The sequence below is a fragment of the Oncorhynchus mykiss genome, chromosome 30 (assembly GCF_013265735.2).
Source record: "Oncorhynchus mykiss isolate Arlee chromosome 30, USDA_OmykA_1.1, whole genome shotgun sequence".
Lineage (NCBI taxonomy): Eukaryota > Metazoa > Chordata > Actinopteri > Salmoniformes > Salmonidae > Oncorhynchus > Oncorhynchus mykiss.
Window position 1 is genome coordinate 29,216,110 of NC_050570.1, and position 23,630 is coordinate 29,239,739.

General features: G+C 43.4%; 1 protein-coding gene across 5 annotated transcripts in view; it reads right to left on the reverse strand.

Annotated features, from left to right (window-relative positions):
* Positions 1-550: 550 nt before the first annotated feature.
* Positions 551-23,630, reverse strand: part of LOC110521689 (discoidin domain-containing receptor 2) — a 46,140-nt gene continuing 23,060 nt past the window's right edge. Inside the window, exons 2-17 of one of the 5 annotated variants that reach the window (XM_036968712.1) lie at positions 21,102-21,275; positions 11,707-11,809; positions 10,315-10,546; positions 9,953-10,100; positions 9,501-9,603; positions 8,318-8,501; positions 7,849-8,089; positions 7,643-7,714; positions 6,723-6,835; positions 6,290-6,467; positions 5,881-6,125; positions 5,504-5,631; positions 5,078-5,275; positions 2,130-2,364; positions 1,679-1,828; positions 551-1,571 (exon numbers count right to left, since the gene is read on the reverse strand). In XM_036968712.1, the coding sequence (XP_036824607.1) occupies positions 1,440-1,571; positions 1,679-1,828; positions 2,130-2,364; positions 5,078-5,275; positions 5,504-5,631; positions 5,881-6,125; positions 6,290-6,467; positions 6,723-6,835; positions 7,643-7,714; positions 7,849-8,089; positions 8,318-8,501; positions 9,501-9,603; positions 9,953-10,100; positions 10,315-10,546; positions 11,707-11,809; positions 21,102-21,183 (2,544 nt within the window). In that variant the 5' untranslated portion in view covers positions 21,184-21,275 and the 3' untranslated portion in view covers positions 551-1,439. Of the gene's footprint in view, positions 1,572-1,678; positions 1,829-2,129; positions 2,365-5,077; positions 5,276-5,503; positions 5,632-5,880; positions 6,126-6,289; positions 6,519-6,722; positions 6,860-7,642; positions 7,715-7,848; positions 8,090-8,317; positions 8,502-9,500; positions 9,604-9,952; positions 10,101-10,314; positions 10,547-11,706; positions 11,810-21,101; positions 21,276-23,630 lie in introns of all 5 variants that reach the window. The other 4 variants (XM_021599463.2, XM_021599464.2, XM_021599462.2 and 1 more) reach the window with 4 other exon arrangements.

Genomic DNA, 23,630 nt, shown 5'->3' on the forward strand with positions numbered 1-23,630 from the left:
CTCGGCATGTGTGGTTCCCACCGTGAAGCATAGAGGAGGTGTGATGGTGCTTTGCTGGTGACACTGTCTGTGATTTATTTAGAATTTAAGGCCCGCTTAACCAGCATGGCTACCATAGCATTCTGCAGCGATACACCATCCCATCTGGTTTGCGCTTAGTGGGACTATCAACAGGACAATGACCCAACACACCTCCAGGCTGCGTAAGGGCTATTTGATCAAGAAGGAGAGTGACGGAGTGCTGCATCAGATGACCTGGCCTCCACAATCACCCAACCTCAACCCAGTTGAGATGGTTTGGGATGAGTTGGACTGCAGAGTGAAGGAAAAGCAGCCAACAAGTGCTCAGCATATTTGGGGAAGACTTCAAGACTGTTGGAAAAGCATTCCAGGTGAAGCTGGTTGAGAGATTGCCAAGAGTGTCATCTGTCTTCAAGGCAATGGGTGGCTATTTGAAGAATCTCAAATATAAAATATAGATTTTTTTTAAACAAATTTAGATTTGTTTAACACTTTTTTGGTTACTACATGATTCCATATGTGTTCTTTCATAGTTTTGATGTCTTCACTATTATTCTACAAAGTAGAAAATATTAAAAATAAAGATAAACCCTAGAACAAGTAGGTGTGTCCAAACTTTTGACTGGTACTGTAAACAAGAAGCAAACAGAACACACAAATAAACAATACATATAAATACAAAATATGAATATTTGAGTACAAACATATTGATGTCTCTGAGCACTCTTGGTCAAATATCACTAGCAGACACTGTAGCAGAGTGTAAGCCAGAGTACTACAGTTGAGACATGTTTAAGTTTTGGTTAATGTCCATGTTATGAATTTGTTTATCACTTGTAACTCCTTAATCAAAAGCCAATAGGTATAATGTTATAATATTAAGTCTTATAATTATAATGCATTCTTTTTATGAAAACATAATTATCCCTGTTGGCTTTGAATAAACTGTCAGACTGTCAGACTGACTGAGATGAATAACCTTTTCAAATATAAAAATTCACCAAAAATCTCCAAACTGAACACTTATGTTTTGTTAAGACATCAATGAAACTCGCATTCTTTTTTACATTCAGGCAGTCTTCTTAAAGAAAACACAATTTAATTCATAGACGTGCCAATACCATAAACTACATTAAACAAGGTGGGAACACTCATTTATAGTATCATTTTGAAGAAATTATACATTTTTAAAAGTACCGAACTTTCATTGCTACAATTCACTTTGGCTTCTCTATCTGAGACAATCTGACAGCCATTTGTAATGTTTGCCTTTCTTTTTCCGTGAATCATTCGTTGAATTGAGTTGAACTTTTGATGGATGCGTAATGTGTTGTTGATGCGTTTCATCCGTCTGTCTGTCTGTGTGTGTGTGTGTGTGTGTGTGTGTGTGTGTGTGTGCTGGCCCAGGGGTACTGGCCCTAAGCTTGGCTCTCCAGTAGTGCTCGGTGGATGTCCTGGAAGGAAGGCCTCTCCTTGGTGTTCCTCCTCCAACAATTCAGCATGATCTTATACACAGAGTCAGGACACAGCACTGGCTGGGGAAGGTAGACCTACAACACATAGACAATCAGGTACAACACAGTAGAACATAGGCAGGTAGATGTACAGCAAAAGAGAGTGAGTCACGGTTGAGTGTGTGTGTGCGTGTTTCTCTCACCTGTCGTTTCTGGTCCCTGAAGAACTCGCCAGTGTTCTCTATGACCTGTTCGTCAGTCAGCTGGGAGTAAGGCTGCTCGTTACAGAAGGTTAGGGTCTCCCACAGAGTCACCCCAAACGCCCACACGTCACTGGCTGTGGTGAACTTACCCTGGGAGTGAAGAGGCAGAACAACAGACATTAGGTGATTTGATTGCTATGGCTTAAAAAGGGGCTAGTTCAACTGATAACCAGAATCTTCATTCACTGGACCATTACAGGAAACATAGACAATTTAATGTTTTATCAGGGATTGTTATAACTAGAGTGCAATGTAGTCAGGTTCATATTGTGAATGGTCTGATAGCCAGTGGCCTCATTCCGTGAAGTAAACTGAGGTATCTACACTACGTATGACCATCAGGGGGGCACCACGTCTCACCAGTTTCCATCCCTCCCTCCCTCAGTCCTACCAGCAGTATGCTCTCCCAGGACATCCATCGTATGGGCAGCACGGCCCGACCCTGGATGCGGTAGTAGTCTCCGCTGTACAGGTTCCTGCTCATGCCAAAGTCAGCGATCTTGATGGTGTAGTTCTTCCCCACCAGACAGTTCCTCGTGGCCAGGTCTCTGTGGACAAAGTTGAGCGAGGAGAGGTACCTCATCCCTGAGGCAATCTGAGTGGCCATGTAGCACAGGTTACTGTAGCTGGAGCAGAGAAGAGAAAGAGAGGAGAGTTGACACCAGCTGGAATGCGGTTTTAGCCAATCAGCATTCAGGATTAGACCCACCCGTTGTATAATATCATCACATAACCTTGTGAAGGTGTAAATACAAACTGTAATACAAAACATCTTCTTACATCACATTTCTACATGTTCTCCTCCGTTTGGCACCGCATAAATGTACTGTATCATAAAGCACGATACATTTTTACAGTTTTGGAATGTCAAAGGGTGAAAATGCCATATGGTGTAACAGTCCGAGGTTGAATTTAAACAACAAAAGTATTGTGAATTGGGTGTAATTCATAACAAAAATGTTAATATTTAACTTTGGCACACATTTGAAAAACACTAATATCATATGTTGCAACCAACCTTAAAATGCATGGTATCATTTATCATTTTTGGTATCATTTTAAATGTCATTTAGAGTTCACATTATCCATTCTGATAGCTGGGCTTATTAGCTATACCATTATACAGGTTCCTGTGGATACAATTACTAGTCTTTAGTTTACTAGATTATTGTGATAAAGCATATTCACTAGCTATTTTAGCTAGTTTACTCCGTTTATAGGCTTACTCAGCTTGCATATTAACTCATGTATTCTAGCTGGTTTGCTAAATACCTTTCTAGCTAGCTAGGTTCAGGGGTGGAAACAGGCCGAAACCCTCAGTTCTCCGATCTCCTCTGTGCTTGTGGCTACAACCAAATGGAAAAATGCACTCCACGCTGCAAGATGACATGTGTTAGTCAATAGTGTAGGGTAATCTGCATTAAAATATATATTTGGAAATAAACTATGAAAGTCTCAATCATTTCAGATTTGTTGTCACATGAGGTGAACTAAACCCCATTTGATAAAATCTATGTGCGGTATAAATCTGTAGAAAGGTCAGAAATCATTTCACCCTAGAACATGCACATGCCAAATAAATATTTAGTATGTATGCCTTGAGAGCCGCTTGATTACGTCGATAGCTTTCAAAGCCTGCCCTCTGGAATTAAAGGGTCAATCTGGGTTTGGTACAAAATATTTGATCATTTTGATCTCATGGATGGTCAATCATTGCCTTCATAGCTCCGTCTATGAATTTGAGAGTTGTTACATCTTTCCATCTGCAGCCCATAGCTGTTGTCTAAAGTGCTGCGTTGTTGTTGTTGTTGTTTGAATCCCAGATTCGCCCTTTAAACCTTGCTCATTACAGACAACACGGTGAAACTTCTACTATGCATTCCCAAATGCTTCCAGTTACAGAAATATTGTTTTCCCCCCACAAACAACAATCTCATTCATACAGGACACAATTCTTTTTGAAAGTGTTTGTGTGTGTTTTTTAAAAGTTTTTATTTTACAGGAACTTCTATATAGACAGTTCCCCAAAATCAGTTTAACCAGCGAGAACCACAATATGGCTGCATGCAAGATGGCACTAATTTCACTTCTCAGTGTGAATGCATCTGAAATAGTCTCTAAATCAGGGTTTGTCAACTAGGTTTGGCTTCAGGCCAAATTTCTTCTGAGCTAATAGTCGGTGGGCCAGGACATAATTAGTATGTAATATTAGCAATTCTAATTGGCCAACACTACAAATGGAACATTTTTAACACATCTGATTAGTACATCATTAATTCAGTGACAATAACAATCATTTGGATCTGATTACGCTCATAAAATCACCATTCAATGATTATTTTTTGTCTATTTCTCTGTGCATTGATTGGTGGGGAAAAGCAGGTCTACGTAGGCTACACTTCTTTTTTAACATCAACATTGGTTCAGAACAAATAGCTTGAAAGGAAGGGAAAATGTTGCTCTCAAAGAAGTATTCAAAAAAAAGGTGGATAATCAAATTGGAAGTTTCAGGATAGAATGTACAGCGAGATATGCGTTCATTTTACCATATTTTCCCAATGCCAAGCCAGTGTGTCTTAACAGCAATGAAAATGTTGCTGCAAATAATTCCATCTCAGATGTCATTATGAATCTAAGCATGGAACTTTCAAAGTGGCTTGAAATGTGAACTGCAAGCTACCCACACATGGCTTTTTTTGGCTGACATGTTCTGTCACTTAAACGGGTTAAATCTGCAGTTGCAAGTAAGAGCGAAAACAGTCGTGGACAAGGTGGAAAAAGTTGAGGCTTTTACTAGGAAGCTTGAGTTGTTCGATTTGGACAGAGGGACCAGGCCACTGCATTGTCACAGAGGTGATGGAAGATTACATCAAGCAGCTGAGGGACAACTTCTCCACCAGATTTGAAGACTACAGCTTGCCCAAGGATATCATTACGTTTGTACTTGATCCTCTCACAGTCCGTCCAGGTGGATAATTCTCCTCCCTTGCCAAGAAAACAATACCCTCGCTGGATGAGGCCGCAACTCAAACTGAGCTGATTGAATTCCAGATTTCGAGCCAAATCAGGGATGCGCTTAGGGGTGCCCAGTTCTTGAGTGCGTTTTGGGTGGCATGCTCAGAGGAATAGAGCACAATAAAGAAATGTGCATTTTATGTGCTAACAATGGTTGGATCGACTTACACCTGCGAGTCCTCATTTTCCTCTTTGAACGCAATATACTCACAACAGGAACCAGCTTTCACATAAGTCAACCGAGGAATCAAAATCACATCCTTCTCACCCGACGCACGCACGCACGCACGCACACACATACACCTCCCTCCCCTCACCCTTTACCTGACAGTGGGTGCGTTGCTGATGAGCGCTAGCTGTCCCTCAGGTTCATGGCGGGACAGGAACTGGTTGAGGTCTCCATTCTCCATGTACTCTGTGATCATGCAGAGGGGGTCACTGCAGATACACACGGCCAGCAGACGGATGATGTTAGGGTCCTTCAGACGAGACATGATCTTAATCTCCTTCAGGAAGTCGTTCCTGATGATAACATAGGAACACAGACAAGGGCAGAGGTTAGAAGTCAGAGGGGAGACTGTGAGAGCTTTGATTAATATATGGGAATATATCGCACAACACACACATTCAAAAGGTGTACTGGTGCTGGAAGAATCACTCAAAAAACATGTCTATGTGGACAATACATCTGAGAGCAGTATGTGCAGACATTCACTGTATTCTCCTATCAGGAACGTGGCCCCCCCTCACCTGGCGTTTTTGTTAGCGTCTGCCCTTAGCATCTTAACAGCCACCAGTACTGGCTGGTTGTCACTGATGTCAAAGGAGAAATCCTCATCCATAAACTCCTGCATGCCCTCTGCCTCACACAGGTGGACCTGTAGGGGGACGAAACATGGAGCCTCTGTTCAACACACTACATCTAATGGTCACTAACGATGGTTCTAAAGAGCCACAAAGGTTGTGAAAGCTTTATCTCGAGCTTAAATCACCAGATGAATCTATTCGATGACCCTGATCAATGTTCTTTATCTCAGAAGGGCATAAGAAATTTGTTTCATTGATGTAATGTAAATCGTTCACAGAATTGATTTCTGTTTACTGTGTGATGTCCAGAGAGCACAAACCTCTCCAAACTGTCCCTCGCCCAGCTTTTCTTTAAAGGTGAGCAGTTTCCTGGGGAACTCTTCCACCGCCACGTCCTTCCCTGACAGCAGGTCCATGGTTAGGGCAGGGACCGCGTACGTGTTGCCCCCAGTTACGCCCTGCAGGTTGACGATGTCTGCCTCGGCATAGTGAGGGACTCCGTCCTGGGCAAATGTTGCCGTGGGAGCCTTGGAGGCTGTCACTGCCACCACTGTGCTGGTCAATGCTGGAACCGGAGAAAAGAGTTGAAGATGAATCAGCAATATGACATGATAATACACAATAGGACATGCCTACAGAATGCAGACATCCCATTTTTCCAACCTCCGTAACCCAACTCCAGCATATGTATTTTCTGGTCATTTAAACCCTGCCTTTGTGTCTACTTACCGGCCTCCTCCGAGCTGTGGGAGAACTCAGGTAGCTTGCGTATCAGTCGTGACGGCTCCTGGTAGTCAGGGCCCAGGGGGAAGATACGCTCGTAGGTGGAGCTAGACTCCTGTTCGCTGGGTGCTGACGATGATGATGATGATGAAGGGTTGTTGTGGCTGTAGGCGAATGTCTCGCTCTGTAGTGACAGACTAGCAGTTAGTTCATCGTCCAGCATCCGCCGCGAGGCCTAGAATAAAGGATGCTGGGGTGAAGAGACACATCTGACCAGTCCTGATTGATCAACACATGGTAAATAGTAAGATTTGTATAATATTTTGCATTTCCTGATAGTAACGAACAGTTACAAACTAACTTTCTCATTCAGAGACATGGTGCATCAAAACGCTTTGTGAATCAGATAAAACGTGTGTGAACAGGCACGATCTCTCACCTTCTCCAGCATCTTTTGCCAGACCTGCCTCCAGAGGATGATGACGATGATGGCAACGAGGATAAAGATGATGGCCACCAGGCAGCCAATCAGAATTCTGGTGTTGCTGTCGTCTATTTTGTGGGTGGGGTCATCCCCTGGGGAGGGGATGGGGGAAGACACCATTCGATTGGATGATAGAATTAACCTCTACAGGATTGGTGGGTCCCCTCGGGACGGTTGAGCTAATGTAGGTGAATGCGATTAGCATGAGGTTGTAAGTAACAAGAAAATTTCCCAGGACATAGACATATCTGATATTGGCAGAAAGCTTAAATTATTCTTAATCCTAACTGCACTGTCCAATTTACAGCAGCTATTACAAGTGAAAGAATACCATGCTATTGTTTGAGGAGAGTGCACAGCTATGAACTTGAAAAGTTATTAATAAACCAATTAGGCACATTTGGGCAGTCTTCATACAACATTTTGAACAGAAATGCAATGATTCGTTGGATCAGTCTAAAACGTTGCACGTACACTGCTAAAATCTAAATTGCACCCGGGCTGGAATAATACATTATGGCCTTTCTCATGCATTTCCAAGACAGTACAAATAAAATGTGCATGGTTTTTTCTTTGTATTATCTTTTACCAGAACTAATGTGTTATAGTCTCCTACATTCATTTAATATTTCCACTAAATTCAAAGTATTTCCTTTTAAATGGTATCAAGAATATGCATATCCTTGTTTCAGGTAGTGAGCTATAGGCAGTTAGATTTGGGTATGTCATTTTAGACGAAAATTGAAAAAAAAGGGTCCGATCTTAAAGCAGGAAGTGGGTTTTGGCCACAGCCATTGCTCACGGGTGGGAGTGTGTGGTAAAAGAGGTAAAAACTGATAAAGCGTGTGTGCAATGCATGTGTAGTGGGAACTGACCTGGTTGAGTGCTGGTGGGGGGGCCACTGCCAGTCTTGGGTGGAGCCAGGGTAGTATTGTACATGGCTGTGTCTGGAAGAGAACAGACGTAAATCACAACAAAGCACTGATAATACTTTACAGATGAATATTCAAACCAAACAAGGTGTGTTTTCTCTACAGCACATGATTTAGAGGTGATCTCTTGTGTGTGTGTAAACATTTACCTGACTGGAAGGTGATTTCGCTAAACATCATCCAGGCGTCAGCGAAGTAGAAATGGCACTTCATAGCACTGGCCATGTGATTGGCCAGAGAGACAGTGATGAATCGGGCGCTGGGATTGACGTCGTCCACCACAGGGCTGAAGGAAAGGGGCGTGGCCTCCCAGTCAGCCTCGGAACGGAAGTAACACACCACCTGGCGGAATGCCTTGATATGCTGCATGAACATGTTGTTACAGTGCACCTAGAGACAGAGAGAGATGGGTGAGCAAGAGGGGAATACGTTGTGGAGACTGAAATCTGTGAAAATGTGGTCTGTTGATTGGAAAAAGGGTCAAGAAGCTGAAAGATTTAGAACTGTAATGCCTGTAATTTGGGAATTAAAAAAATACCAACTCCCCTTACGCAGACTGTAAACAACTGGGAGATAACAGCCCCTGACACCAGCACCCACCCACCCACCCACCCACACCTTCATGGTGGTGAAGTTGCGTGTGCGGTCGAACTCGAACATGATCTCCACGTATCCGTTGGGGAAGCTCTCGTTGGTCCAACCTACGTAGTCGTAGCCAGGCCACACATTGTAGACGTGGCTGTGGGTGAAGTCATCTAATCCACACATCCCATCAGTCAGCTGGCCCAGGCCCTCCGTCATACTGGAGATGGAGAAGATAGAGAGAAGAACAGATAAAGATATAGCTCAGAGTTGGCGGATTTTGAGGTAGTCAACTAAAAATATGTTTTTTGGGGTGAACCAGAGAGTCTCTGTGTTGACAACCTTGCTTGACACATAACAATTGCTATTTTCATGTTTAATTACCAAGTATTTATTTTACAATGCACAATATTCATTTTGGGAAGCTTGAGAGAAACTATTCCGCTATCTGTTTGTTCAACTTCCCTCCACCGACCACTAGGTGGTAGCATCATCTTTTCCACATTCAACATCTCATCTTGGCAGTGGTATCAAAACCTGAGCCATTTTCTCTTCTCAGACAAAATTCACAGACTCAAACTCAGAGAGAGAGGGAGAGAAAGGGAAGCAGAGAGAGAAATAGAGATAGAAGTCTGTCTATAGCAGAGAAACTGAGGGCAGCGTCATGGAGGAAATTATTCAGCACACATTGACTCAAACACCAACACAGAAAGGCAGCAAGGATACCCATATAGTCATTTATGTTCTCAAAAAGTCAAGTTTTAGTCCAAAGACACTGACTCAAACTCTCGCACGCATTTATGCACCAGAAGTCATGTGTCGGTGTAATTGTCTCCGTGTGTGTTCGTAACAGTGCAGAGAAGCATTCTTGTGTGTGTGTATGTATGTGTGTGTGTGTATGCGTGACAAAACCACAGTGACCCATGCCTTTGCGCTGTGCCTTTGCGCCTTTGCGCCTTTGCGCTGTCTACATCCTGCCGTAACTACAGCAACCAGGCAATAACAGGGCCAGCGTGGAACCACAACTCCGGGATTGGTGAAGGAAGGACAAAAGGAGGAGAGGAAGAACTGAGGATGAGGTTGGATAAACCGAGAGAGAGGAGGGATACTTTAAGACAGGCAGAATGAAAAGGAGAAAGAATAAGGAGATGAAGAAAAAGAGAAAGGAGGAAGAGCAAGATGATGAGGGAGGATGGAAGTAGGAGCGATGCACACCCACCTGTAGATGACGGCTCCGTCGTACACCGAGTCGTTGAAGTGGACAGGCTGTCCCTCTAGACTCATCTGTTCTCCTGCTGGAGCGTTGTAGGACACCAAACCGTCTGGCAGAGAGAGGGACTCTGTATTAGCCTACTGAACTGAATCCTAAACACTGTTTGCCGAACTCTGTGTAAAGGATGTCACGCTGTTTCTTTGCGTGTACAACTTCCTCCTGATTCCACTCACACTGAAGCTCGATCCCAGGACCTCTGCCTTGCTAGCACACGTGACCAACCTCCTGAAGCGTCTTACCAGTCAGTGCCATGTGAAAGGCTAGCAATTCGGCGGCGCAAGTGGCGACACTTCAGGCTGAGGAGTAAGTTTCACACATCCCCATGTGCTACATATGTCTACCTATGGTTCACAATAGGGAGCTCCTCCACATCTCCCTTTCTCCTCCCCCTGTCTTACCGAGCCATTCACAGCCGTAGAGCTCCACCCTCATGCAGACGTTCATAGAGTGGTCTGAGACGGGCATGAACCTCACGAAGCGGGCGATGATCGGAGGCTCCAGGTCCTTCAGCATGATGTCATATGCATTCCTGTTCCCCTCAATGACCTATAGCCATGTCACCCACAGATAATAATCAATCAATCAATTAGCCAAAAATAATAAGCAACAACTCACCCTTTCCAGTTACCTTAGTCACCTAGATCGTCCTCACAAATCACCAGTAGTACCATTATCAATCAATATTTATGATCAACATTTTTATATTCCTGTCCCTGTCAACCAATAATCAACTTCATCAATAATAAAACTGATTGATTACCTGGTTGCCTTGCCTGTTCCTCCAGGAGATCCAGCGGCTGCCGTCACGGCTGTATTTGATCTTGTACATCTGGGCAAACTCGTTGCCGATGCCCCCTGCGTGGCGGCCCTGGGTGCCCACCAGGGTGATGAAGTGGAGGGAGCGCAGGTCTACCTGGAGGAACTCCTTCAGGCTGTCTGGTTCCACCGTTCTCTCTGGACACCACGCGCCATCACCCTCCTCAAAGTCCAACCTGAGAGAGGGAGGAGAGGAGTGGGGAAGTAGAGGGAGAGAGGAGAGAGGAAGATAACGCATAGAAAAAAAGAGTGTGAAAATGAGCGAAAGGGAGGCAGGAGAACACAGAAAGAGAGAGAAAGGGTGGAGGGAAAGGAGAGCTGAGTGGAAAGTGAGTGTGGTGGCTGGATGTCAGTTCATATAGCCTATTAAACAAACACCTTTGTCGTAAATTAATGTGAAAGTGTTCATTTAGGGCTGAGCTGGCAAGGGAGAGGGGAAGCTAGGTCAGAATAAAAATAACATAGATTACGTTCCTTACACTGAGTGCAGGCCACCCACACTCTCCAACACGCACACGTATGCACACACACATTCACTCTCTCTCTCTCGGTTTCTTTCCCTCTTGCTCTTTCTAGGCTTATCCTCAATAAGCTGAGAGCGGGAATTGATGTGCAGTTTATTGAAAACACACACACGGACACACGCTATTGAAAACTTTTGTGTGTGAGTGCATACGAGTGTACATGAGAGTTCATGTGTGTAGTTCTGGGGGCGCATGTATGTGTCCAGTCTACTAAATTGAAGTTGAGATGTATGTATGTATGTATACACTGAGTGTACAAACCATTAGGAACACATGCTCTTTCCATGACATAGACTGATCAGGTGAATCCAGGTGAAAGCTATGATCCCTTATTGATGTCACTTCAATCCACTTCAATCAGTGTAGATGAAGGGGAGGAGACTGGTTAAATAACAATTTTTAAGCCTTGAGACAAATGAGACACAGATTGTTTGTATGTGTCATTCAGTGGGTGAATGGACAAGACAAAAGATTGAAGAGCCTTTGAACGAGGTATGGTAGTAGGTTTGCATACCGGTTTGTGTCAAAAACTGCAACGAGAGTTTTTCATGCTCAACAGTTTCCCATGTGTATCAAGAATGGTTCACCACCCATAGGCCAATCCAGCCAACTTGACACAACTGTGTGAAGCATTGAAGTCAACATGGGCCAGCATCCCTGTGGAACACTTGACACCTTGTAAGTCCATGCCCTGACGAATTGAGGCTGTTCTGAGGGCAAAAGGGGGTGCAACTCAATATTATGTTTTGTACACTCAGTGTGTGTGTGTGTGTGTGTGTGTGTGTGTGTGTGTGTGTGTGTGTATACAGTACCTGCCGTATCTAGCAGCAGTCGACTCAGACCACTGACTGGAGGCTGAGATGTCTTCATCCTGAATCTGCCCTCCTGACATCCCCAGAGGGTACCGACACACACCTACAACACAAGACAGCTTTTAGTACACACACATGCAAACACAGAGTCACGCACACACCCAAACATGCGCTCAAGTATGAACAGCCCGTTATTGAAACAATGTAAAGCCTATGCTTAGCTCAAGGAGCTACCACAGGCAAAGTTACTCGTCACGCGAGCACAGTTCACTGGACCACCTGCACTACACCAAGTTGTGTGGTGGTAACTCTTACTGAGGTCTCAGACATAAACACACAGTCTGTATTGACCTGGATTATGTGTCTAATCTCCTCCACCTGGTGCCATGGTTTTAAACACTATATATTTTAATCATAACTCCCCCAGCCCAGCCCAGCCAGACCAACCACAGTGGTGTTGTCTATAAACCATAGACCTTCAGACATTAATCATTATTATGAATTATTATAAACCACAGACATACACCCTCCTACTCCCTTCCTCTAAAATCAAATCTCGAGTCATCACAATCTGAAATTGAGAGAGCGGTGGGCGTTTAGTCAGGGTCAGGGTGGGCACAAAAACACATCCCCTCTCCCCAGCACTAAGAGTGTGGTTACTTTATTGAAATAAAGAGCAGGGATCCATTCAACCTCTCTGCCAGTGCAAACGTAAGGGGTAGTGAGTGTGTGTGTTTTAGAGAATACCCTCTTGCTCCTGTGTGGTCTTTCCCCTGTAGCAGAGTGGAGCCGATCAAAGTTAACTGTGGGCGTTTGAACATTTCATCCTGTTTCACTGTGATCCGCTGGGCAAGCGGGTAACTACTTGTGAAATGGAAGAGATGGTATCTTTTAACTTTTACAAGCCTGAAATAGAATTTCTTTACTTTGTTGCTGTTTCTGGAAGTAAAAATAGAAGGTGATTTTCCATCAATATTAGGGTTAGGGCTGGGAGTTTATGGATTATTTATTGAGGTTAATAATAATCACTGGCCATAGCATTGCTTCAACGGTCTTCTCTACTCAGTAGAAAACTGATGCTAACCATTACAGGTTTTCTCAGTTGCTAAAACACTAAAACCCATTGGCTGAAGAAAGTCCTCAGTTGCCTGAACTCATTTAGCTAATTATGCCGTCTGTTGTCAATACCTTAAACCATTTCACATGGTAAAACACCATTTGCAGATCTCACTTCGACTTTTCAGCAAAACTCTGAACACATTCTCATTCTCCAAAACACATTCTGCACTCTAATGCACATGTCATCCATACTGGTAAACACAAGTGGCAACAATCAAATACAAATAGAGAACACATGTCATTCATTGAACACAACCACTCAAAATGTATTTAACCCGCTTCAAATGCTGCGACACAACCAATATACGCCAGTTCAGAGAGCAAACAGGTTGTTGAAGGTGGGAAGGAGAAAGTCTGAGAATGGATAGAAGAAACAATGTGAGAGGACGAGTGAGTATGCGAGGTGGGCGATGAGGAGGAAGAGGAGGAGGGCAAGAAAGAGGAAGAGGAGGACAAGAAAGAGGAAGAGGAGGACGAAGAGGAAGACAAAGAGTGGAAATATCTGATGAAATTCCAGCAACAGTTGTAGACCATGTTGTTGTCCATGGACTGACAATGAGGGAAGCAGGTCTTAGAGTGCAACCCAATTTGAGCCGATTTTCTGTGTCCATCATAGTAAGGACATTCAGAGAAGAGAACAGGTACAGTTCACTACTGTATTTTTGTAATTGCAAATTTACTGTACTGCACTATATGCAGCTGTTTCAATAGACATTTGTAAGGTGAATCACTGTGTGTATTGTACTGCATGAAAATGTTTTGTAACTGCACAACTACTTTTTGTAGAATTGCAAGGCTGCCACATGCAGGTGGAAGGACAGCTATATTCACTCGGGAGCAAGAGGCCGTTATGGTTGGCATGATCCTTCAAGATAATGCAATACAACTCAGAGAAATCCAGGAACGAGCGATACAAGACAAAACATACTTCCAGAGAATCGACAGTGTGAGCATTTCCACAATTGACAGTGTCCTCCAACGTAAAAGGATGCGAATGAAACAAGTATACAGAGTACCTTTTGAGCGCAACTCACCAAGAGTGAAAGAACTGAGAGCTCAGTATGTGCAAGTAAGTGTACATTCAGAAACATTTACTGTAATCCAGATTGTCTACAGTACTAACACATACTATGTGAATGACATTACTCTTCAGTACATACAATGTATGTGAATCAGAAGCCTAATTGTACTCTACAGTATAGCTGTTACGGTGCGTGAATGAGGACCCAAAAGCGAATTAACTTAGACAGAGCTTCTTTAATTACCAAACATAGGTAGGCTCAGACGGACCGGCAGATTCCGACAGGACAAGACAAGGTTACAGCAAACATGACGACAGTCTGGTTCAGGCATGAAACACAACAAACAAGAATCCGACAAGGACAGGAACAAAAACAGAGAGAGATATAGGGACCTAATCAGAGGGAAAAAGGGAACAGGTGGGAAACGGGGTGAATGGGTAGTTAGGAGGAGACAAGGCACAGCTGGGGGAAAGAGGAGGAGAAAAGGTAACCTAACAACGACCAGCAGAGGGAGACAGGGTGAAGGGAAAGGACAGAGACAAGACACAACATGACAGTACATGACAATAGCACTGTCTCTGTACGACTTACAAAATCCTACATACAATATATTGTATTTCTACACAGACAATATTTGACTTGGAATCCTTGGACAGACCCCATGTGTTCATCTTTGTCTATGAAGCAGGCTTCAATCTAACAAAGAGGAGAAGGAGAGGCCGAAACATGATTGGACAGCGGGCCATTGTTGAAGTCCCTGGTCAACGAGGTGGCAATGTCACAATCTGTGCTGCTATCAGCAACCATGGTGTTCTACCTCACCATGTTACACTCGGGCCATATAACACCCAGCACCTTCTAAGATTTATTGCCAATCTAAGAGATATCTTATTTGAGCAGCAGGTTCAAGAGCATCAGGATCAAGAGCTAAATGAGAATCCCATTCCCACCTATGTGATAGTGTGGGACAATGTCAGTTTCCACCGAGCTGCTCAGGTAAGGGAATGGTTTAACATCAATGGGCAGTTTATGAACTTGTACCCTTGAGAGCCGTGTTTGATTTTGAACACAGGTAAAACTGTTTTGAGGCAAATGTTTCATTTTGCGAGAGGAGTCAGAGGTTATGTAAATACTGCTTGAAGATGAGGTTTTGTGTTGAATGTTTTCAGGAAATGGGTCAAGGTTTCAGAAATAGTGTTTAAGCAATTGAGAAAAACTGTAACTTGGAGACAACTGAACCAATGTCTTCTCTGCTTTCCGGCTAAACATTTCCCCAAACTATCTGAATGTGTGTGTGTGCGATAGCACAGGGTCACGCTGGTCAGTATGAGTGGCAGAGGAAGTACAAAGGGACACAGAGAGAGAGCGAGAGAGAAAGCGAGAGAGCGAGAAATACTTGTGTGTTTATGTGTGTGTATACTGAAATGTACAGAGTGTGTGATATCTTGGGGTCAGGCTGGTTCCAGGGAGTGGAGGAGGAAGTGCAGGCCAGGGAGACTTTCCCTTCAGCATGGCCCCTCAGCTCACTTTTTTATCCTTTCTTTTTGTCTTCCTTCCCTCTTCCAAATGTTTGCTTAAACATCAATATGGGGAAACCTCTCAGGGTTCGTCCTGGCAGTGGCGGTGAGACTCACTCCAGAAACAGATCCGTCCCAAAACAAAAAACTATTCCAGATGTGAGGCTACCTTCTCCTCTGCACCTCCTCCTTTCCTCCCTCCCATTCTCCTCTCTTTATCTTCTCCTGTCCTCCCTCCCCCATCTCCTGCCTCCTTCATGCTTAGACAGACATGTCAGCCATAATCACCACACACTTTTCATATTTTCAGTCTATTAGTGGTACCCTTGGTAACATAATTGCGATCAAATGTGATAACATCTGCAATTCCTCCAATAATAATGTCAGTTTTGATTCATGTGTTGTATTCGGGAACATTTCATTGGCTCTCCAGGCAGCTCTAAGACTCCATAAGCGAGCAGTGAGCAAAACATCCATACAATGTTTTACAACAGTTGACTAAACTCTGGTTAATTAATTAAATGAAATCAAATGGATTCACACTGTAGATTATAATACAGTGTGCACAGTATTCATTTGCACAGATCTGTGCACTTTTGCGTGATGAAAATGCTGTGCTTAAAGGTCGACTTTGGGCAAAAAACCCAAAATAACAGCTTTAAACTGTATAACAATGCACCACCATACCAGATCATTTAATGCTTTAAAAAAAGATGAATAAGATATTTGGCTACAGAAGTGCCATTTCTTACCTATCTCTACAGCTTCCATCCAAAAACAAATCCTGTGAAATGACGTCAACACATACTGGAGCTGTTAGGGGCCAGCTACATTGGCTAACATAGCTAACGAACTAGCTACGTCGATTGCGGAGCACATGACCAGAATGACAAATCGATGAAGCACCGAAGGCAGAGCACATTTCTGTTTGAAAATTGAGAAAGAGGCAGAGTTGGACAATTTTTCATGCTGAAAGTCGACCTTTAATATATGGGGAGACTAGGCCTGACTTTGCATGCATTCACAGAGCAATTGATTGTTGTTTTCAGACTAGAGTAACTGAAAAATCACAACATTATTTACCTGATATTTAATGAATGAAGCGTGCCAATATTAGTGTCATAGCAGGACACAAATACAACAGAATGAAACTCTGAACAACCACATTATGTGGGATTCACTTGGTACAAAAAGAAAACTGTTCCATAATAAGGTCATTTCCCATTAACTACAGCCAGACAGATTCATTGGCTCATCCCTAGAGACAATAGAGGAGAAAGCAGAAAAATAATTTGTAATTGCCTTGGATGTAATTGGTGAAAATAAGTCATTGTCAGTGGCTCAGACCACACCCTAAACTAAAGCACGCAATAAAGGAGGAGAGAGAGCGAGAGAGAGAGGCGTTTTTCAGTGCGCCGGATGAACGTCTCTCCTAAATGTTGGTTTGTGGGGTGTTTATCTAGCTTTCCCTCAGGGGTGACCCATGGGGCACTTCTGAGGACTTACTATTCACTTGTGAGGACCAGGGTAGCCTAGTGGTTAGAGTGTTGGACTAGTAACCGAAAGGTTGCAAGTTCAAATTCCCGAGCTGACAAGGTACAAATCTGTCGTTCTGCCCCTGAACAAGGCACTTAACCCACTGTTCCTAGGCCATCATTGAAAATAAGAATTTGTTCTTAGCTGACTTGCCTAGTTAAATAAAATAAAAAAACAACAACAATTGATTCCCATTCAAAATCCTATTTTCCCTAAACCTTAGCCCTTAACTTAAACCCTAATTCTAACCCTTAACCTAACCCCTCAGCCTAAAATGAGGACCAGCTAAATGTCCTCTCATTTCTGAATTTTCCTTGCCTTCCTTGTACTCACAAGTGTAGTAAAATGTGTATACATACACACCGTCTAAAAATAAAAGATCCCCTCTGAAAAGGTGGAAAAATACCAGCCCTGTGTGGAGCGAGAAAGAGAAGAAAACATGTTTTTTCAGATAGGTGCAGTGAAATGTGTTGTTTTACGGAGTCAGCCATACCAGTACAACGCACCTGGAGCAAATGAGAGTTTTTCACCTTGTCAGTATGGGTATTCAAATCAGCGACCTTTTGGTTACTGGCCCAACGCTCTAACCACTAGGCTACCTGCTGGACGAACACTCTCACATCCATATTGGCACATACTCTTACAGGTCACACACGTAAGCACACACACACACACACACACACACACACACACACACACACACACACACACACACACACACACACACACACACACACACAGATCCAGCTCCAAGTGGCTTCTTTCCCTCTCTCACCACTTTTTCTTCTCTGTGCTCGTGCTCTGGCCAGTGAAAAGCAGGCTTGTTTCATAGTGCTTGATGTCTAACCACAGACTCCAAACACACACACACACACACACACACAGTACTCTGATATTATACTCAATGTTGTCCTTGGCCATCTTGTGTAAACTGTCTCATAGCCTTTCTATTGTAATATGATGAGAACAATATCTCCAGCGCAATGGCTGTACCCAGCCTTGGTGGGAGTTTATTTTTGTGTGTGTTGTGCATGCAGAGTCTGTGGTTAATGCATTCCAGACATACTGACAGCAGGAAAGTATATTGAAATGGGCTTCCCATGTGTATTTGCTGGGATTGTTGATTACTCAGAAGTGGTGGAGTGCAGAGTACTAATGCACCCGAACATGGCCAAAGTTCATTTAAATTCATGCAACAAAATGTTCTAAATCCCAATTATCCCCCATTGTGGAGAATCATTTTGCTGACGGAAAGTGAGAGAGAAGTCTTAATTATCTCCAGATTTCAAATCCTCTAAACTGGGCAAAGATTCTTTGAAACACCCGAGAATGGATGAGGGAATTGTGCGTCTGTCCGTCCCTTGTCACTCTACAGTTTTGCTTGGGGTCTCGTTGACTCAATCACAGGTACTTACTGTGTCTAACTGTAATTCTGCTGCAAGGATGGAGAGGAAAAAAACAGAAGGCAGGAAATATGCATTGCTGAATTTAGTAGCACTGAGATGCATGGTGATGCCAACTTTCCCCTGTTTAAAATTCCTGAGCAGTGTAGTTATACCATCTCTGTCTTTCCCATTTCCATTCTGAGTGGGCGACATGCTTTCACTGTAGAGTAGGAGCCATAGAGACTGGAATAAGCCTGGAGTAGAGATAGATGGAGAAATAGAGGTGGATTCAGGTTGGGATAAGACTGGACTGTAGATCAAGTAATATGGATAGACTAAAGCTGTATACTGTCAAGCTGACCACTCTGCTGTATGTCCGGAGCACATCTCATAAACCCGGTCAGAGACTTCTAGCAACAGAGATGACGAGTTGTAGACAGGCCTGAAAACAACCACAGCACCCACCACTTCACTGCTCAGTCCCGTTGGAGAGAACACCCATTTTGTATAAACCTTCTCTCTCTCTCTCTGTCTGCCAATATAGCAACATGAAGGCATGAAGGCTCTTCAGAGGAGGAAGGGGAGGACCATCCTCCTCAGTGAATTTCTTAAAAATAAAAATGGTAAAACATTTTAAAAAGGTATCATTTTGAGATAAAACTATACTAAATATGATCACATGTAACCAAATAATTGATTAAAACACACTATTTTGCAATAAAGGTCTATAGTAGCCTTGACAGCACTCAGGGTAGCACCAGGTGTAGCCGGATGGTTCTCACCCCCTTCCATAGACTTACACAGTAATTATGACAACTTCAGGAGGACGTCCTCCAACCTATCAGAGCTCTTGCAGCATGAACTGATATGTTGTCCACCCAATCAAAGGGTGAGAGAATTAATATAGTACTGAAATCATAAAATGTGGTGAGTAGTTGACTCAAAGAGAGAGAAAGACAATAGTTGAACAGTTTTAAACTATTTAATTTCTTCCAAAATGAAAGAGAAGCAAGAGAGAGTCATTTTATTTCCAGTTTCACTTAGGCCTACTTAACTAGCAAATGCAACTAGCCAGTTAAGCCTACTCAAACACCCTGTTCAAACAGAGGGATGCTATGTTAGCTAGCTGGCTTTGACTATCCAACGCAACACTGGAACTCTTCCAAGTCATTGTAAGCTTTTGGTTTTACTACGGTGCATTTGGAAAGTATTCAGACCCCTTGACTTGTTCCACATTTTGTTACGTTACAGCCTTATTCTAAAATGTATTAAATAAAAAAATATCCTCATTAATCTACACACAGTACCCCATTAATGTCAAAGCGAAAACTGTTTTTGGACATTTCTATCAACCATTTAGCAATGTGTTAATGCAGTGTCAATACACTGCACCTATGTAAATGCATATAAAGGCAAATGCATATGGTTTTGGAACCTTAAGTGAAGTGGTGGTGTGCAACCACACTACCAGGCAGAAGGGTGAAGAGTGCAATATGGACTGTAAAGAGTTAAAGCTGGAATCCTTAATGGTGAAACTTCCACCTTCTAACAGGACAACGACCCTAACCACACAGCCAAGACAATGCAGGAGTGGTTTCGGGACAAGTCTCTGAATGTCCTTGAGTGGGCTAGCCAGAGCCTGAACTTGAACCCGATCAAACATCTCTGGAGAGACCTGAAAATAGCTGTGCAGCAACGCTCCCCATCCAACCTGACAGGGTTTGCGAGAATCTGCAGAGAAGAATGGGAGAAACTCCACAAATACAAGTGTGCCAAGCTTGTACTCCTTTTAAACGGCGCTGGCTGCCACTGGTGTGTCTAGTGTGTGTTTTGTCACTCCACTGTTAAAGACGTTGCAGTTTTGATGTTTGTTCATGAAAGTCCATGAAAATAAATTGTTGTTTCCCTGCACCAAGCCACAGAAAAATAAAAGTTTACAGCATATGTAACATAGGCTTTGTTCGCTTCGAGGCACCCCAGACAATTTTGTGAGAAATGTTCTGGTGTGTTTGTAGTTTGCCTGGAGCAGGCTTTAATTAAAAAGCAATGTTAATGTGAAGAACTGACTCTACAATTATCTCCCCCTCTCTCAGAGCAGACTGCCACAGCTGTAAAAGACCACGCACCACACACACACAGTCTTGTACAGCTAACCTTGTGGGGACACGCAATTCAGTCCCATTCAAAATCCTATTTTCCCGAACCCCTAACTTAACCCTAACCCGTACTCTTACCCTAACCTTAACCCAAAAACCTAACCTTAACCCTAGCTCCTCACCCTAACCCTATAACTAACCTTTGCGCCTAACCCTTAACCCAAAACCCCCTAGAAATAACATTTGACCTTGTAGAGTCCAACAAAATGTCTCCAGTTGGTCATATTTGTGTTATTTTACTACTCCCCCCACACACACACACACAGAGTTTGGCCTTGTGCCCTGCTCTTTATCCAATTATAAACCTCTATTTAATGACAACAGCTCTATAATGTTGTCATACGTACTATTGTCCCAAGTCATTGTATTTATCAGGAGTTGACTCAGATTTTCTCTCTGTTGCCTACTGGTTGTCAGTGATCCGTCTCTGCTCAACAAGCGTTGCCTCTGGGTTTCCTTGTAAAATATAATTGGTCATCTCATTGACATCACACTGTGTGAAGCACACATAGAGTGGTAAAAGTGGAGAAAACCATGGACACCAGAACAGTCCTACTCATATCGAAGAGACAACAGCAGCAATTAAGGCCACCACATGGACAAACACACACAAGCACGTGCACACACAGCTCCCCATACCGTTCCCACGGCAACACTCACCTGGGTTAACCTGTGAGGTGACGCCTCCTACCAGATAGAGAAGGATGAGCAACGGAAAGTGTTTGTCCCACAGGCGCTTCATCCCACACACACACACACACACACACACACACACACACACACACACACACACACACACACACACACACACACACACAGAGAGGGTCTTCAAACCTGAAATCAATGGGAAAACAACAGACAGTCAAAATATGTCATACAACTTGGAATATTTGGACTGTGATGAAATGAAACAGAAGTTCAAGGGTCCGTGTTTGGATCCATGTGGTATATTCAGACAGTTGATGCGGTTTTATGTCTTTCCTCCAGGGAACCAGACCATCTGAGAGGTTCTATGGGAAAGCTACAGCTTTTACTGGAGGAATGGTTTTCATTTGCTCAATAAAGACAATAATTGCTGTCTAAAAGTGGAATTTCCATTCATCATTACCTTAACACAAGCGAATAGCAAAGGGATATTAAAGTCAAACTGGCAGGGATAATTCAACATTACAGTAGCCAGCTCTAAGGAATAAAAATGTACATAAAACTGTACCTATACAGCTAAACATCTAATAGTAAATGTGTGTGGGTGTGTTAGAGAACTTCAGACAAAAGGAGGTAGGAATAAATTCAAAGTGAGAGAGAGAGAGAGAAGCAGAGTGGGCCACCACAGACATTACCACAGTGGGACTGATTATACAGCGAGACAGAGACAGGTCCAGCAGGACTCCTCTCTTCGACAGACCCAAACAGCCAATGGTCTAACCTCAAAGGAAAAGTTGATGTCTACTCACAGTGATCTTGAACAAAGCATTTGGTAATTGACTCTAGTCTTGTGTGGTTGTCTGGCCTCCCACTTGCATAATGATCTAGTAAAAGGTGTGTGTGTGTGTGTGTGGGGGGGCACATGTAAACTCTTTACCGTCATTCTAACTCGTTGTTACATAATCACAATCAGTCTTAGTACGTGGCTTGCTCACTGTGTCAATAGCTTGTTATGGAAGAAACACCATGCTGCATTTAAAGCATTGGGAACAAAATGGTCATGTGGTAATGTTCATTTATTACTGGAACGACTGGATCATTAGTGGTTGTTATATCTTTGCTTGTATAAAATAGTGCAATATGGACTGTACAGAGTTAAAGCTGGAATCCTTAATGGTGAAACGTCCATTTGGGATATTACAACAAGTTACTGCAGCCAACGAACACTGTTTTTTCCCTCTTCCGACATCACTGCACAAGCGATAGAACAACAAAATATGCAATTCAATTCAATTTGACCACACTGCTCAACACACCTCACCTCCGTTTCGTTCACAAAATAAAAACAGTAACAACGGTGCTGTGGACGGACAGTGGAACTGTTTCCCCTAATACAGATTCCATGTTTAAGGTGGAGAGATCAGAAAGCCAAAGGGGAGGTTCCCTGGTCTTTATCCTATGCCAAAGAGGTACGAGTGAGTGTGTGCGCACGCAAAGTTTTCAAATGTTCATTCCGTACTAAACACAACATTCTCTTGGCCGTGCGTAGGAGTGGCTGATAGGGCAACATGTCAGGATCCAGCAGCAGAACACACACACACACACACACACACACACACCTACTAAATGTCTCCTTGCCCTCTGCAGCAAACACTGACACATGCTCACAATAAGCAGGCCATTGAGTGCCACTGTCAGACATCAGTGTAAAAGCTGGAGCTTCATACAGTTGGCTATGTACAGGGCTTTATTCTGGTTGTGGGAAACATACCCTATACATACAAAAGTATGTGGACACCCCTTCAAATTAGTGGATTCGGCTATTTCAGCCACACCCGTCGTTGACAGGTGCATAAAATCGAGTACACAGCCATGCAATCTCCATAAACAAACATTGGATATAGAATGGCCTTACTGAAGATCTCAGGGACTTTTAATGTGGCACGATCATAGGGTGCCATCTTTCCAGCAAGTCAGTTTGTCACATTTCTGCCCTGGTCAACTCTAAGTGGTGGTATTGTGAAGTGAAAACTACTAGGAGCAACAATGGCTCAGCTGCGAAGTGGTAGGCCACATAAGCTCACATAACGGGACCGCAGGGTGCTGAAGCGCATAGCGCTTAAAAATCATCTGTCCTTGGTTGCAACACTCACTACCAAGTTCCAAACTGCCTCTGGAAGCAAAGTCAGCACAATAATGGTTCACCGGGAGCTTCATAAAATGTGTTTCCATGGCCGAGCAGCAGCACACAAGCCTAAGATCACCATGCGCAATGCCAAGTTTCGGCTGGAGCGGTGTAAAAGCTTGCCTGCCATTGGACTCTGGAGCAGTGGAAATTAATTCTCTGGAGTGATGAATCAGGCTTCACCATCTGGAAGTCGAACAGACAGATCTAGTTTTGGCGGATGCCAGGAGAACGCTACCTGCCCCAATGCATAGCGCCACCTGTAAAGTTTGGGGCTGTTTTTCGTGTTGCGGGCTTGAACCGTTAGTTCTAGTGAACGGTAACGCTATAGCTAGTAACGCTATAGCACACAATGACAA